This window comes from Montipora foliosa, chromosome 12, assembly GCF_036669935.1.
Source record: "Montipora foliosa isolate CH-2021 chromosome 12, ASM3666993v2, whole genome shotgun sequence".
Classification (NCBI taxonomy): Eukaryota; Metazoa; Cnidaria; class Anthozoa; order Scleractinia; family Acroporidae; genus Montipora; species Montipora foliosa.
In genome coordinates this window covers 4,191,253-4,208,752 of record NC_090880.1, presented here as the reverse complement: position 1 = coordinate 4,208,752, position 17,500 = coordinate 4,191,253, and the positions used below count along the sequence as shown (strand labels likewise).

The 17,500-nt window shown below is 41.6% G+C and overlaps 1 protein-coding gene across 3 annotated transcripts in view; it reads left to right on the top strand.

Moving 5' to 3' along the window:
• LOC137978382 (baculoviral IAP repeat-containing protein 6-like) overlaps window positions 1–17,500 on the top strand; it is a 65,998-nt gene that overhangs the window by 26,723 nt on the left and 21,775 nt on the right. For all 3 annotated transcript variants that reach the window (XM_068825269.1, XM_068825270.1, XM_068825268.1), the window contains exons 18-29: window positions 673–930; window positions 1,664–2,403; window positions 3,264–3,481; window positions 6,546–6,784; window positions 7,562–7,765; window positions 8,804–8,984; window positions 9,768–10,749; window positions 11,348–12,114; window positions 13,578–13,769; window positions 15,227–15,427; window positions 15,935–16,062; window positions 17,202–17,338. In XM_068825269.1, coding sequence (XP_068681370.1) covers window positions 673–930; window positions 1,664–2,403; window positions 3,264–3,481; window positions 6,546–6,784; window positions 7,562–7,765; window positions 8,804–8,984; window positions 9,768–10,749; window positions 11,348–12,114; window positions 13,578–13,769; window positions 15,227–15,427; window positions 15,935–16,062; window positions 17,202–17,338 — 4,247 coding nt within the window. The remainder of the gene's footprint in view (window positions 1–672; window positions 931–1,663; window positions 2,404–3,263; window positions 3,482–6,545; window positions 6,785–7,561; window positions 7,766–8,803; window positions 8,985–9,767; window positions 10,750–11,347; window positions 12,115–13,577; window positions 13,770–15,226; window positions 15,428–15,934; window positions 16,063–17,201; window positions 17,339–17,500) is intronic.

Genomic DNA, 17,500 nt, shown 5'->3' with positions numbered 1-17,500 from the left:
AAAAGAGAAAAAAAAAACATTTCAACGCGAAATCATCTTCACTTACAGTGGCAAAACGATTACTGGCAGCCATTTTGTCCGTCGAGATGATTATCGGCTGATAATCCGAGATAGCGAGCCAATGAGAGCGCGCGATTTTGTATAATCACCTGTGTATTTATACTAATTATTATTATAGACCTTTTTCGCTTGTACATTTTGTTTTCCCAATACAGGTCATGTGATGATACTCAGGAGGGTTGGTCCTTGGTTTTGTTTATTAAAAAGAGTGCATGCAGACATACTCATGGTTGTATGCGCTCTTTTTAATGAACAAAACAAAGGACCAAACCTCCTGCGTATGATCACATGATCTGTATTGGGAAAACAAAACGTACAAGCGAAAAAGGTATATTAAAGGTTCTTTTTTTATCAAAAAATTGCTTGGTTCTTTTTGTGCTCTTGATACGGGAGAAATCAGCTGTGGTTTGCCGAAGAGCCAAAGATATAATTTAAGGTCATGACAGAAGTTGTTTTCCTGTGCATCACTTCACTTTCTTTATTCTTCTTTCCTCCTCTTGATACGGGAGAAATCAGCTGTGGTTTGCCAAAGAGCCAAAGATGTAATTTAAAGTCATGACAGAAGTTGTTTTCCTGTGCATCACTAGACTTTCTTTATTCTTCTTTCATCAGCTTCCTCATTCGCAGATGTTGGTGATTGACCGTCTTCATGCTGGTGCTCGGCATCACGTGGTTATAGACTTTGGCTGTGTTGTCCAGTTGACTGATGTTTTGATTCCTCAATGCGCTGACATAATGTCTCTCTCCATTGACGTTTGGTTGGTACAAGATGACCCAGATGCACAGAGATTAGCAGTATTGTCAGATATTAACCTTTCTGCTTGTGTACTTAAAGACCTTTTACCTCCTCCTGTGTGTCGATTTGTCAAGGTTAGTGGAAAGTGATGTCTTCCTTAGTTTTGAAATGTGTGGTTTTTTTTTTAAGGAAAATAGGCATTACACAAACAGAAAATTCAAACCTTCAATTCAAGCATTCTATCTTGTAATTTACACTCGCAGTTATTAAATTCAAACATTCAATTCGGCAACTGAAAGGTTCAATTGGTCATTTAAACATTCAATTCGGCAATTGAAACATTTAATTCGTTTATCCAACATTCAATTCTGAGTTGAATGTTTGATTGACGAATGGAATTCAAATTGACGCGAGCGTGATGCGTACAGCATTGTCTAGACTCTTATCGACAACAGAAAATTAGCCAATCAGATTGCGAGATTACAAGCAATTGTGGTAAAAAGTATAATTGACAACGGAAAATCGATTAAGAAAGCATGTGATTCAATGATTGTATTGAGTTTACAACTGTCGGTTGCGAGTTTAAAAGTGGAGCAGAATAGTTATTTTTTAAAATTATCGTAGAGAGGCTCTTTTCTAGATATGATCGTGAATCAGGAGTGTACTGCTACAGTACACTCTAACCTCATCGTTAGAGAGAGGTAGGGAATGCTTGGCCTTACAGTGACACTTCGTGTTGGATATCCAAATTGGGCGTGCATCTAATTTGCATTTCTGGACATAAGTGGTTTTTCACTGGTATAACAAAAATGTACCTTTGCCTGGTCGTTCACTTGACTGAGACTACTGTTATTCCATTTGCTTTAGTTAACAGTGGTGGGGAGACCCAAGAACAACGCAAAAGCCCGAGTCAGGATTGGAGAATTCTATGGTCACCCATGGTGTGGTCAGTTTTCAATCGACGCAAAAACTCAGCTCTTGGATGCTGGTTACCACGACCACCAATGTTTACCAGTACTTCACAACTTGCTGGAAGACATTCACTGTCATTACAATTTGACTTGCACCCAGCTTCGAAACTTGTTACAGTCTGCTGAGCCAAAAAGCGCAATCACGGATGAACCAAGAAAGGGCACTTGTGCTACTGAAGAAGAGAAGAAGGTCCACAAGGCATACACTGAATGTATGAGCCTCCAGCACCAACTTAATCTTGTGGAACGGTGCATTTCGAGGCTGACTTCCAACACTGAATGTATCAATGATGTGGACTCCCTTGACAACATCAAATATGATCAATTGCAGGTCATTTGTAATTGTCTGGTTGACACCCTGGTGGCACTTATGGGTGTTGGTCCCTCTCTGGATGGCTATCTCGCTAAGCCAAAGTTATCGATCGATTGGCAATCCTGTTTGAGTCAAGTAACGCCTGTCATGTGTGAAAATCTTTTCAGGAATCTCTGTGTGCATGGTTCACCACAGAAGCGCGAGAGAGTAGGTGCTCTACTTTTAAATGCTTGTGGTAACAGACCTTGGTGGGGAGAATTCTTATCCGGTGTCTTGAAAGAATTCTTTTCATCTAACCAGAAGGGAATTTTTCCACATGAAAGGTATGCATTTAATGACGAAAGTGTTTTTAAAAAACAGCACGGATGTATGAACACTAACTTAAAGCACTTTCACATTCCCGCCACTCCACTCCATTCCCGCAAAACTGATGACTTAGTTTCAGACATTGATTTTGCTCCTCCGTTTGGTCGATGTACTGTAGTTTCATGGTTGCATTTCTATATATATATTTTTTTAATGCTGCAGTGTAGCAAGGATAGTATAAATTCTTGTGTGGTAATTCCAATATTGTGTTTACATGTGGCTCTTTACTGTAGTAAGAAGAAACTCCTCCACAGTGCTCATAAACTGTGAGGAGTTTATCTAAGTGGGATAAGGAGAAAGGACACCTGTGTTTGAGAAGTACATGGGAAGGATTGTGACATCAAAACAGTGAGCTTAAACAAGGAATCTGACTCTAAAAGGACCTTTCCACTGGGCAGTCCAGACACAACCGTCCACGTTAACGAACATGTGACTGTGTGATATTGAAATCAATATTATAGCACGTTTGTATTTCTTCAGTGTTGGTACTTTTTTATTTTTCAGTATACCCGAATTAAAAAGCAAATAAATTGAAATATATCAAGAATATTCATGTTGTGTTAAAAAGCATTTTTGGGGGCCTTTTCCTAGCCATCTTGGATGAGCCATGGAAGTACCAATATTATTGCATTACACCGAGGAAAGCTTAGCTGTCACTTTTATAGTCATGACCCAATTTTACTGCATGTGTACATGCAGTAGTCGTCATCATCAAATATCCATGTTCTTTCCTGTGCAGGAAAACATTTTAAGGTGTTTAAGTATTACTTTGTGATGACATTATCCTTTGTAACTTAATCAGAATTTTGCTTCAAAGGTTGTTCGCAGTGCTCGTAAGTTTAAGCCAGCAGTCACCATCAATTGAAGTGGTGCTTACTAGTTTTCTGAATCTCTTGGATGAACTGCTTCTTCTGAAAGACCTCAAAGTTGACATCGAGTCCTTAGACATGACATTGGTTGGCTGGCTTTTACTCCTTCTGGCTCATGTCCTAGACAACTGCATTGTTCAGAGCAAGCCGCCGAAACCTGTAAAAGGTTAGCCATTGTATTTCCTTTCCAACGAGTAATTCAGTTTTGGCCGATAGAGCGGTTTTCAATTGAGTATCAAAAGTAATCAGCGAATTGCTTTGGTTTATGATTACTTCACTCAGTGATTGGTTCAAAGTTCTCGAGCCACTTTTTCAACCAATCAGAAGTGAAACCAAAACCAATCGTGGTTCGCGCGTGAACATATTCCCGCGCTTTGTGTCGGCTACGTATAATTACTTCTTGTTTTGATTGGTTTACCGGATTGTTTCCGTCCTTTTTGATTGGCCAAAGTAATTACTTTGGTTTTGGTTTTACGACACTCGATTGAAACTCGATCTATGTCCAGAATTTACCCTAATTAGATGCACGTGGATGTCAATAAGTATCACAACTTCAACATCACTATTAAGTGTCTCGAAATACAGGCAATTAACATGACAGTGTCTCCCAAATGCTGCTCTGCAAGTAAGGATAAAGAGCTGCTTTTACCTTAAGCTAAAAATAATGCGAACCTTTACCCTTACCTTATTGTTGGAAATTGGTAGCCAAAGCTTAAGCCGTGTTCATACTTGACGTTGATTATGACCAACTGAAGTATAATTCAGGCTATCATACTCCATTCAATTATCTTCATTTATGTTTCTGTTCACAACTGCGAAAGGCAAGGTAACCTCGAAAGTGTGAGACAAAATGGCGCCGTATCGCGTTGCTCCCACGATTATCATCACCATGCTTGAGGCTTGAAGAGAACCAAGGATAGCTTCCGAAAATAGAATATATATGGGTTATTGACCAAGCGTGAGGTCAAGATGGCTGGATAAACATGCAGAAAAAGAACGAGGCCATTATCCAGCCATCTTGACCGAACAAGCTTGGTCAATAACGGGTTTATTATATGACTTAAAACGACAAAAAATGATCTTTGATCTTGCGGGGCCAAACGAGAAATCCCGAGCCGGCAGTATCGCTCCATCTTGCCCGCTCGGGTAGCCAATCACTGCCCTCGATTTGGTTCATCTTGCCCGCTCACGGAGCTAGTCATACAATAAAATATAATTTCGTCCGCTTATACCACCACGTGTTCGCCATTCTGTTCAATTACGCACTTCACTTACTTCATACAACCCCCTTGAGGTTGTTTGAAGTAATTATAATCCAATTATTAATCACGTACTGTAATTAGTTGATGTGAACCCATTCGAAACTTAATTGGATTATAGTTCGATCATAATCGAGGCCAAATGTGAACAGGGCTTTAGAATTAAAGGGACACTTCATGTTGGATCTTAAAATTGGACGAGCATTTCTCGACACATGTGAGTTTTGGAAAGTCGAAAAAGAATATGAGTGCTTTATTGGAGTTACTGACTGTGAGAAACGGAAGAAAGCGTGAGGCCATAGCCCGCGTTCTTTTGTTATTTCGAGTTGTCTGGATAATCCAATGAAGCACAAGATATTGGCTGTTATGTGACTTCTGATTGATACATGTACGATACTAAATTATGCAGTGTTCCAGTTATGTTGAATGGAATGATGCATGTGCACGTTTTTAACAAATGGTAGATACCATTGTCAATGGGTATCCAAACGCATGCGCTTGATGATGAATACATCCGGTAGTGAGGGTAAAGACTTGTTTCCATATCTCAAAGTGCCCTTGGACGTGAGGTGCCTGAGAATGAAATTAAATCACTGGAGTCGAAATGCTAACAGTTAAGCCTAAATATTGTTTTAGGCCTAATTAGGCGTAAGGTTAGCATTTCTAAGAAGTTTGGGCTTTTTCAACAGTTACATTGTAACCTCAGTCTGCATTTTACACTGGCCGATTCCAGTGATATGGAAACGAGTCTTTACCGGTAGTGAGCCACTTTCGAAAATACAGTAATACTCTGTGTTTGTCCCTCCAAATTTTGCATAAGCATTGTTTTTTTTTTGTCTCTTGGGACCACTGTCATTCCCAAGAGAAACTGGAAACAATGCTTATGCAAAATTTGGAGGGAGAAACAAAGAGTATTGTGGTATTTTCAAAAGTGCTCTATTGCATTTACTTATAAGATTGCCGGATGCCTTTGGCCTTCAGCAGTTTGACTATATCTGCATGAGCATCAAAATTCCATTTGGGTGCAGTTGGTTGATACATGTCAGTATTATGGAGGTGGAAAAAGTAAGCATTTTAGCAGATTTTCCCTCTGCTCTTCTCTCCATCCACTTTCCACTCTTTGTGAGCTTAAGCAAGTAAGGCGATGACGGCTGCGAGAAAGCCACATAACAATAGGTTTCATGAGCAAAAACAATACTTCTGCACGCTCCACACGTGCGTTTTACGTTTTGGTACATTTCTTTGCCGTTCTCGTCCTGACAACGACGTGACATGATCACATGAGGTTACAAAGTGGCTGTTAGTACGGGACCCGTACATCAACCTATTCTTACGAGAGTGTTCTTAGAATGATTATTACAGGTTCAATAACACTCGATAAGTCTCACCTCGTCTTTAATTCTTTTATGTACAGTTCAGCTATCAAACAACGGCATTGATACCTGTTTAATTTCACGAAATACCTCCTTCGTTTCGATGTCACCGGCCATCTGACCTGCCTTGTGTTCCTCGCATTTAACTCTAGGCACCCATTTTTAAAACGGTTAGCTTTCAATAACTGCGTGGCTGTGTCGTTCAAGGTTAGGGGCAGAACCTGTAATAGCAAATATAGGTCGGTCTTTGGGTCCCGTACGAATAGCCACTGCATAAGCTCCGTATTCTGATAATAAGTAAGTATGCAATATCTTTTTTTGTTCCAGGTACATTTGCTTTCGTTTTTAACAAGAAATTAAGGACGACAGACTTTGGTGTGAGAATAAAACAAAAAAGTTAGCCATTAACCTTAAATTTGTAACAACTTTAAAATAGTTTTATGAAACACCTTACCTGTCGGGATGTTTTCACTAACAAGTTTGTGTTCTTTTAAATAGAATTGAGGAACGTTTTGATCACTATGCACATTCCTTGTACTCATTTCTGGGGAATTAAGAAGACAGATTTTAATCTCCTTGTAATGTTATTCGCTAATAGAGAATGGAGACAATTCCAAGGCAAGTAATGGCAAAAGTGGCGGATCTACCTCTTCCAGCAAAAGTAAGTCATCCAAACCGCCAAAGGGGAGCAAGTCATCCAAACGGAGTCGGTGGGACTTCATGCTACCGATGCCGGCGACTCAGCCAGCAGGATCTGCAAGTGACAGCGGTGTCTATGGTCTCCAAAGGCATATCAAAATGAGCAAGCTTAAAGGGAATGGAAAACAAGCATATAAGGTGATTCTTATTTCCGTGATTGGATTTTTTCTTCAGTGGCTTCTGTAGCCAAGAAACACTTTTCTTTGTTCTTTCCTTACGTGCTTGTCCACAGCCGACTGATTCGCTCAGTTGGCCGAGCATCGGACTCGCGTGCGGGAGGTCGTGAGTTCATTTCCCACAAGAACCAACACTCAGCTGGGTCTTCAAATAACAAAGGAGAAAGTACTGCCTTTGTAATTACACTTTCACGTCTTGTCGTGTAAGGACTATAAATCGTAGGTCCCGTCTCGCAGCCCTTGTTCATAAACTCTGTGAGACGTTAAAGATCCAACACACTATTTTAAGAGCAGGGCACGGAGTTTGCAGTTTTGTTTTCTAGCCTAAATTCTCAAGCAAAACTTGGCAGTGATGTCTCAAAAATGCTTATGGTGTAGGAGGCCACGTAATCAAAGCTGTTATAAGTCAAAGGGGACTTGTCCAGTGCTCGGAGTTGTAGACATAGATGTAGCCTGGGTAAGACTCACCACATGACTGTTCACCCAACCTGGTATAATTAGCTTTAAAATGTAAACAGTTTGCATGTTTAGAACGGAGAGAGTGGTGGTTGTTTAATGTTGTTTTTGTCCGTGCATCTCCCCTTGGTTATTTACATAGATCTGTAAAGAGATGTATATATCAATTATGACTTGAAGATATTTAGAAAAAGAACAAGTTCTTCCAAGAAGAGATAAGTCCAATAAGGCTTCTAAAATGGAAGTATAGTTCAGCTCTTGATAATATACATTTCTATATCAGCACATGAAGGACTGGTCCAAATTGCGGCGACATGGAGATGAAGGCAAAACACAACCAGAAAAATCCGCAGCTCCACCAAGTGTGTTCTTAACAACCACACCTCTTCCTGCCAATACCACAGTTCCTGTGATTAGAAAGATGATCAGCTTCATGCTTAGTATGAATTCTGCGTGCAGTGTGGAACTGTTTTTGACTGCGTGCAAGGTATGTTAATACAGGCGTGGGCAAACGGGTTTAGCATCCGTTCGCTTTTGTTGAACACTATTGAATGATGTTGATCGCTGGGGTGGAAAACTGTTTTAACACATCATCAAGATTTGATTCAACAAAGTAGAGGGTATCAGAAATAACCAGATCAGATCCCGTGCACTCTGGTTTAAAATTATTTTCTAATAAGTGCATTTTACATTGAGCATTTTGGTTAGTTTTCGTTTTTTCTTGCCTGCCTAGTAATACACTAGTGATAGATACCGTCTCTGGAAGCGATGCAGCCCACTGGTTTGGACGCTTGCCTTGAGACTCGGAGATCCCGCGTTCCAAGACCCATTCTGACCACTCGTTGAATTTGATCCTGGTAGTCCCTAGTTCAGCTTCTCGGCTGCTCTTTTAAACAGCCAGCTTGTTTGCCACCGGCCGGTTGGGATTCTTAACAGTTGTTATTCCGTTCTGTCTTTTCGTTGATTTTTGATTGGTCCTGAAAAGCCCCTTGGGTGGGGGGGGGGGTCATTTAAGTATGAATGTCTTGGTGGCATTGTGAACCTTCAGGGACCGGTTGCTCGAAGCCTAGTTAGCGCTAACAGCTGGCTAAGAGATATCAAAACCTATAGGTTTCCATGACATTTCATGCTGGTTAGCGCTGTGCTTCGATCAACCCCGGCCACTTTTCTAATAACAGCAGGTTTCCATGGTCAGTTGAGTATAAGAGCTAGGGACTGCAGGGAATTCCATCCGGCCTATAGTGGCTCCTAATTTTTTCAAGTTGGTTTATGTCAGAATACAAGAAAGCCGTAAGCATTCATAAGGGCCTCTGGCTCTATGGCCCATGTCTGATGTCGGCGCACAGCACCGCAGCAAGATGTAATTAGCCATGAGTCGATTTTGATGAGGGAGGAACAACAGAATACCCGGAGATAAACCCTCGAGCCAGATTGAGGTCGACCAGAACCCACCGTGATGTAATACAGCAAAAAAATGGCAAAAAAGAAACTGAACTGAACCGACACACATGTTATCATTTTGCAGGTTGTTGCCCACTTGTCATGTGTAAGTGAACCTCGTGTTTGTCTCGTTGATGTGGTGACGGATGATCAGCTGGAACAGCTCTTGCGAATGTGTGTGATGCCAAATGGATCCCTGTCATCTCATTGGGGAGGTCCCTGGGCGACTCATGCTCTCACATCTCTGTTGCAAGACCTCCTGCAAGGTTCGTGCTCCGCTTAAAGCACTATTGAAATTTTATAATTGCCGAACGGTTTGCCTCACTTGTAAATAACCAACTGGTTTGCCTCTGCCCTGTCCTGCCTAGTTGAGATTTTTTTTAAAAGTCTTGTTCTGTAGTATCATTGGCCCTGAAAAGCCCTTGTTGGGGTAGGTCAGTAAGCGTGTTTGTGTGTGTATGCATGTATGTAAATTTCCACACATCACTCGCTTACTGGACTTGACTGCGTGTATTTTGTTGCTGTATGCTAATTGTTTTTGGTGCTTGAAACTATCAATAAACCGAACCTTGGTTAAAAATAACCAGGAAAAGAAGTTGACTGGCCCGCTCGTAGGAATCGTTAATCTACACGGGACAGACTGTCTGGTACTGTCATACAGAACTTAGGGATAAAGTGGTGTAAAAGAATGGAACAAAGACACTTACAAAGAAATGTTCACTGAACACATACTGAAAATACCCAAGCCTGTGACTCTCGGCACTAAACATTGATAAGTTAGAATGTTCTTGTAAACAGAGCGAAATCATCTTGAAATGCTTATGTATATGAAACGACTTATCACATGACACTCATCTGTCTGTCAATCAAGTTGTAAGGTTTGGATGATTCGTTTTGATTTGAACAGTTTGACAATGGAACCCTTTATTTCCTACGTTCTTGATTAATATATGCAAATTTAGCCCTAGACATGATGTACACTGTGAGACCTAATTGCCTCCTTATTTGTTCGTTGTCGCCCTCATAGCTGATTAAACTTTTTTTTCAAGGTGGTGCTGGCAACAAAACGATCGATACTCCAAAGCCTTCAGTTGGCCAAGGTCCTGAAATTCGGGAAAATGTCCCTGAGGGTTCTTTAATGGCAAGCACCTTAGAACCCAAAGAAAAGACCTACCTTTTAGACATAGAGACAAGTGATTTCTACGAAGAATATGAATTGCCCTCTGAGGGGGAACTTCATGCTCCAGGGTGGATCGGAGAGTACATAGACATGACCAATGGCAGCGACATGCCACAACCAACACCAGTCCACGAGAAACCAGCGATGCCACCTGCATGGGAAGCGAAGGTTTGCCCTCCTCCCATCAAACTCTCGTCTGCGATTGATATGCGCTTAGACCTGGGACTAGAGATGGAAGCAGAACAAGATCTTAAGATGTTAGAATATCTACAAGCCGATGCCATAGCAAGGGCTCTTAGTCCTGCAGCTTCACTTCCAAGAGGGACCAACGAGCGAGCAAGGAAGCCAGTGGAGCGAAAAGGAAATACCTTTGTGGCTGAAAAGGCTCTGCAGTCCGCGTTTTGCAATATATTCAAGTCCTGTGGCAGTCCCGAGGTTGACATTGTGGCATTGTTGGATCTGTGGCTTAAAATTCAACTTTGTTGCAATGGTTTAAAACTTGACACGATCTCTCTAAAGAATATGCTGTCCCATTTGTCTAATCAAGGAACGTCATCTGCTCAAGCGCAGCGACTTTGTTTACAAGTTCTCACGGTGATATCTGGACAACAATTGAAAAATACAGCCGATGCGGAATTGTTAGCATTTCTCAGCAATGAAGATCTTTTGAAATTTTTGGTGAAGCTGTTGTGCCAAATACCACCAGATGGATCGCACTACATTTCACCAAGTCCAAAACCCGTCAAATCATTTTTAGTGTGTTTACAGTCAGTTGCTGATGTTGACGTTAAAGTTTCCCTGCAATTTCGGGAACTTTTGCTCAAAACAGTTCTTCAACTTTGCACAAAAAGGTGTGGTATGTTGTTCTTGGAAAATCCATGTTGACGTTTTGTTCCAAAATTAACATATTCTTGTTTTTCTTTGCTGTTGAAATGAAAGACGAAGATGGAAATTGTTAACCCAGGTCGATGAAGAGATATCTTTTTCTCAATGTTGACTCATGCAGGGATATTCGGAGAAATCTGTGTACGTGCTCGTTTACGGGAGTCGAACTTACGACCTTCCGATCACTAGTTCGGATGCTTTACCAATAGCTCAGTGGTAGAGAATGCGGACTATTAATGGAAGGGTCGCAGGTTCGACTCCTGCAAACGACCATTCGGGTTTTTTCCGAGTATCTCCGCGTCACCACTACAAAATATCATGTCTTCGTGTTGTTCTTTTTTCTGCTTTCGCACTTTCAACAGCATTCCCAAATAACCTAAACCAAATTAGTTCTTCAAACGTTTGTAAAGATTCCAGGTTCTTTATTTCATTGAAAAATTACAGCCCCAAGATATATCGTTTAACTTCGCTCTCTCGATTAACAGATGTAGTAGCGTCAAAACAAATATGAGTCAGGAACAGTTCTTTAATCATTGTTTTGTTTTTTTAACAAACACCTTGCAGGCTATCCAACCGAGTTGCAGTCCTTCAGTTACATCCAGTCATTGACATTTTAATGGCAGATTCAAAGGTTACGTGGCATCAAGCGAATCTCGACATAATAGCAAGTCTGATAAGCGCCTCGGTAGAACTTTGCTTGGAGTACCTCGCGCACAAACAGAGCGTAAGTCTCCTCCCTTCTGCCGACATACTCTTACAATCTGCAACTGGACCAGGTGTCGACAAACTGGATAACAGTTCCTGGCTCTTTCAGCTTCTCGGGTTGATAATTCAAATATTGCAAAAGTCAAAACCAAATGAAAACCATGGGACTGAACCACTAACCGAATCCAGTGGAGAAACACATCAAGACTCGACTGCATTTCCAGGAAGTCGTGATGATTGCACTAGGAACTCTCGTCGCAATCTCGCTGATAAATTGGTTGCCACTAAGGATGTTCTTGTGTGTTTGTTGGAATGCCTCAACCATTTTTCTCTAGACAAGCTGGGCATGTTTAACTCCACTCCGGAAAAGTTATCCTGTGATGTGAAGCTCTCTGTCCGGCCAACATCTGTCGAAGAAGGAGTGTTGCAACTTTTGAGTGTTCTGCAGAGCAATGTCAGCAAGCGAGAGGTTCTCTTGGATGGAATCCTCGCTTATCTTCAAGCATCCAAGCTTGACAAAGAAGGGTCAAAGTTTGAAGCAGCAAAACATCTTTCAGATCCTCTTTTGTGGATTATATTCAAAGTTTTGGAGTCGTCTCAAGAAGTAACTAAGTTCTGTGAAAAAGGTAAGCCTTTTTTTTCGTAACCTCACTACCACCTTGCCAGCAGAGCCTTCTTAACTCGACGAGAAAGAAAGGACTCTGCAGAAATCGTGTAATGTCTTTGTTGAGTATGCGCAAGTTGTTGCTTGGAGACATTTTCAAACCCAGGCCAAGTATTGGTCGCACTTCTATACGCCATATTGATTTTCGTACTGAAGGCTATGATGCGTGCGCTGCCAAAACTGGTTTGACCGGAGTGACTAGCCCAGGAACTTGGGCTCCGGTGACTTAAAAGACTTGACACGATTTCTGCAGGCCTCGCTTGCTCGCCCTCTGGTGGCCGGGGCTTTAGCAGTGTTCGACACTAACACTTGCCTGATTGCCCGGGGCAAGCGAAATATATCCGTGGGCAAGTAAAACAACTCTAAGACTTGCCCGATCGGGCAATCAGAATTTTTGTTCGACTTATATTTTGTGAAACGAGTTGATTGGCAACGAAGAAAGTGGCTAGTAGTATGACGTAGTCACTGCAAACGCGATTGAAAAAAGATATAAATTAATTATTGGTACAAACCCCAAAACAGATTGGAAGGAGGAACATCTTCGAAAATAACAATGGAACCCACTTTTCGCACGGCCAAATGCGTTACGATACTTTGATATCGAACAAGCGCACAAGAAAATTGTACCTTTTGTCACGTAATCTCAACCAGCTTTGAAAGGCTTAAAGAAAATTCCATTGGACAAATGGCATTTAAATTCAAAACCAGCTTAATCTCAAAGAGAAATTCAAGGAATCTCCCTTGATCTCTTACACAAAGGAAAAGCGCTTAAAGATATGCTTGTCAAAGCAAAACTGTTAAGGCTACTACAACACAATGGACACAGAGCAGGAGTCGCGTTGATCTGTCAAACCCACTTCACACACATGTTACACAAAATTGACATTTTTACAAGCCTCCTTTGCGTTTTAATGGGCAACAGGTCTTTAGAAGGTGGGCAACCGAAAAGAACCATGGGCAACCAAAAAATCAAAACTGGTTGCCCAAAGGGCAAATTAGTAAAAAAGCAAGTGTCGAACACTGTTTAGAGAGACTCTGCTCGCAGGGTGCCGCAGCACATTTCCCTTTCGTAAACGGTCGTTGCCATTTTTCAGAACGGTCGTTGCCAGTTGAAACGGTCGATGCCATTTATAACGGTCGACTACACACTTCACTTCAAAGAAAATTAAAAGAAACAAACTAAGAAAAAATATTTACAAAAATTAATACAAAAAAGGGAAAAAAAACATTTATAAAAGAAAAACTGGAGGAAAAAAAGAGTCCGAAATTTTCAAGACTCGAACTCGGGTTCTTAGCCCCCACCCTAAACAGAAATCTCTTTTCTTGAGAAAAAATGACTTTTTCACTGAAGAAGCACAAACATTCACTGCTTATTAAAATACCCTTTTCCATCTTCGTATTCTTCTCAATTCTGATCTTTTTCAGGTGGTCTCAACATAGTCTGTAAGTCTATTGTATCTGGTCAGACATCTTGTTTAGACAGCTCCCCTAGTGGTCTTTTATCCGTCATGCACGAATTATCCCGCAAGACGAACAGGAAAGAGACTCGAAAGGGTTTAACTACGACAGCAGCGGACACTGATTGTGCCAGAAGGATTGTTAACTTTGCTCCTTATGGTAAGTGTTAAGGTATTTCCGCTCTTTTAGTTTTGTGTTGATAAGAAAAAAAGGTGGCATTTTCGCCATACGTCGACTGTATAGTTTTGCAAACACTAACAGCGAAAGCAGACCTGGGATTAGCCGCGCTCTTGGCCTGCCGCACTTTAAGTGCTGGGCAAGAAGAGACCCTGGAAAGGAGTCTGGCCTGGCACGCCTTTAAAAAAAGCTTAATTGGAAACTTTTCGGGGCATTTCCGATCTTCAGGGCTGAACTGTGCAGTTGTATTTCTTTCACTTATCAAATTTACCAAAGGAGCCGCTGTCCTGCTTTGGACCCTTACAAATTTTTGTCCGTGTTACTTTCTTTTGTTTTCGCGACAGGCATCATTGACAAGTTCGGGTTTTTTCTGATCTTTATTGAAAGTAGTGTCCTTTTTAAATCAATACTTAAAACTTGGGTCACTTAGTGTTTAGTTAGCATAGTTTTGAAATCAAAAATAAAAATAAAAATTGATGTTTTGTTCATAGTAGCACTTTAAAGGCCCATCTTCAACCGACAGGCATTGGGTGCCTTGGAACAATTTTCATATATGAACATCTCGCCAATAGCTGAAATTCAAACAAAAACAAACGGTCGAAAAGCCTGTCGTTTGAAGGTGGGCCTTTAACAATCTTTTCAGGTGAAGTTGATCGTAGGTTTATTAGCGGAGCTCCCCGTGCGCGCGGGGTACTATTCTTATGGCGGAGCTCCGCGGGGTTAAGAAAACATGGTACACGTCGATGCGAGAAATTTTGTTTGGGGTTATGACGTCACCGTCCGACCATCCGTCCGAACCTTCAACTTTTCATGTAAGCCAGTACGCGAAATGTCGCTCTGCTGGAACCCGCATTATTTTTCTGGCGGGAAGTTGTATGAGCGGGAACCAACACGGCAACCAGCTTTTTTGACGGGAAGTTGCATGGCCAGTGTACTGCATTTGACACTGCGTTTCAGTAAACAAGCAAAAGTTTTGAAGACAACCAAAACAAGCTAAGTATTGTTTTAAAATGTCGTACAACGAGGAAAGAAGGGAAAGAGAGAGAGAAAAAAACTAGTAAGCAGACGACGAGTGAGCGATTTTCAATGTGAAAGAGAGCGACTGAGAGCAAGAGAAAACGGGAAATATCAGTGACAAACAACGAGAGGCGTAAAGAGGAGCGGAAGAAAGGGCAAGCACGAGAAAACAGGCTGAAATAATGGCGATGAAAAACGGAGAAAAGAGCAAGAAAGAGCACGGGGAAAATGGACATTTTTAGCAATGAGCAGGCCGGACGGGTCGTGTGGTAAGCAGACTGGTTACAAAAATATCTGAGGAGCGCTGCTTTTAGGCTTGTCTAAATATATAATTATATTGCCGGCCTTATCACCTTCATCGTGGGGAAAGGGTGTTTGTCGATATAATACTTGAGTTGATGAGACTGGTCTTGTTTTCCTAGGGACTATAAGCTGTCCTTCATCTCCGAGGCATCCTCCCGATGCCTTGTTGAAAGCTGCAACTCAGCATCGCCGTGCTCGGTCTGCGGCATGGTCTTACCGCTTTCCTCTGAATGAAGAATGGTGTGACTTGACTGTCAGTCTTCCTACAGCCATCCTGTTACACGAAGTGCACATCCAGCCACACACTACAGGACTTTCAAGTAGGTTTATTAAGTTCTGTTCACATTTGAAAAACGAAATTTGCTGCCATTGCCGGGGGGCCTTAGTCAATGCTGCTTCATCCACCCAATAGGCGATTTTCGGGTGCAGGGATGGCGCAGTGGTGAGAGCACTCGCCCCCCACCAATGTGGCCCGGTTCGATTGTCAGAATCGGCGTCATTTGTGGGTTGAGTTTATTGGTTCTCTACTCAGCACCGAGAGGTTTTTCTCCGGGTACTGCGGTTTCCCCTCTCCTCAAAAACCAAAATTTGATTTCATTTGCGCTAACTTGTTAATTTCAATTTACAGTGTCCCCGATTAGTGCTCTACGGCGCTAGAAGATTAGACACTTAAATAAAGTTCCTTTCCTTTCCTTTCCTTTCTCACAATGTGACTGGAACAAGCGTGAGTTTTCCGAACAAAAGCGGAAGAGCTAACTTGTAACGAAGCTTTTCCTTGATTGTTGTGTTGTTTTAATGACATTCATGCATTATTCACTTGATTTTAGCTTGTCCCTCACACGTATCTCTGGACATCAGTAATGATACTCAAGTCCTAGTGCCTGTTTGCGAACCAGTTCTCACTGCTGGCATAACAGTCGTGAAACTGAAACTTCATCAGCCAAAAGTTGCTCAGGTGAGACAGAAAATTTCTTGGGACACCTTTTTGACTGATGAGGCTCGAAGAGCGAAATATATTTCAAGATTCTTAAACATTGTTATTTTATTTTTACACTTTCTATACGTTCGTCGAACGTGATACTCGAGACGTGATGTCTCATTCTGCAAGTAGTTCACCTTCAGTAATAAGCACAAAAATCGCTTCAATTAAATTACCGTATATTTTATAATAAATCCCCTCATAGCGGCCTCTCAACTGCCCTTCACCACCCCGCAAGGAATATTGAAACCAACTGCAGCTTTTTTGTTTGTTTCCGGATTCATATCAACTTTGTACGAGCGGAGGGGTGGGATGAGAAGGTTGAAGTTGAAATTGCTGGCATCTTACTGACCTCATTGTCCCAACGATTTTTCCAGGATTGTAGGTTCGTTATTGTGCCGCGCTAAGCGTCGGTTATAAGTATTCTGCGTTACGTTCTGGTTCGTTCATTTGATTATCTTTGTCTCTGTTTTGACTCACCAGAGTAATTCAATTTTTGCATTTGCTTTCGAAACTCTAAAGCCTGGTTTTTACTAGCGACGCAAGCACAGGCGCGAGCATGAGAGTGAAATTAAAACGGCGTTGATGCAAGCACAATCACAAGGATAAAGATTTTTGCTTTTCCTTGTGCTTGGGCTTGGGCTTTCGCTTATGATTGCGTTCCGTGAAAACGAAACACAGCATACGCACAAGGAAATTGGCTAAATCTGGCCAATTAAAGCACCCGTTCCATATTCCCCGCGTCTAAGCATTTGAACGGGTGAGGCTCGCGCGCTTCACACGCGAGGATCACGCTTACGGCGCTTTGCGCCTTCCGAAAAGGGAAGAAAACGACTGTTTTTGCAGTCTATTTTGATGCTTATGTCGACGTTCGTTTTCACTAAACTTAAGTTACTTATGCTTGCGCTTTGTGCTTGCGTCGCTAGTGCAAACCAGGCTTAATCACACTGTCATACAACAAAATAAATCTCAAACTGCTTATCTTTCCTTCAAGGTGTGGAATAAAACAGAAGGTAGTCGTCTTCCTCTGGTCTCTAAGTAGACTTACATTACCCCATTCCTCTCATTTGTTTCTTTTTTGTGTGGTTAATCTAATGTTTTTGCGCTTTCCTTAGCATGTCCATATTCACTGTCACTGCCCAAGGGACTCTCACTTACTGGGATTATCACAGATCAAGGTTTTAGGGATGTCCCTGCGGGGCTCTCAGAATTTAGGGACCCAAGAGGTCAACTTAAAGGGTCAAGCAGTAAGGTGAGAGAAATCAGGGCCTATTCATTTTACTTAATAATTGTAATCCTCGGTCACGTAAAAGGAGGCGAAAGATGAAACGTTTATTTTATTTTTATCGATCTCTAAATCTTATTGCCTCGATTGTCGTAAATACTTTGCCTTTGTTTGAAAACAGCTCAAAAC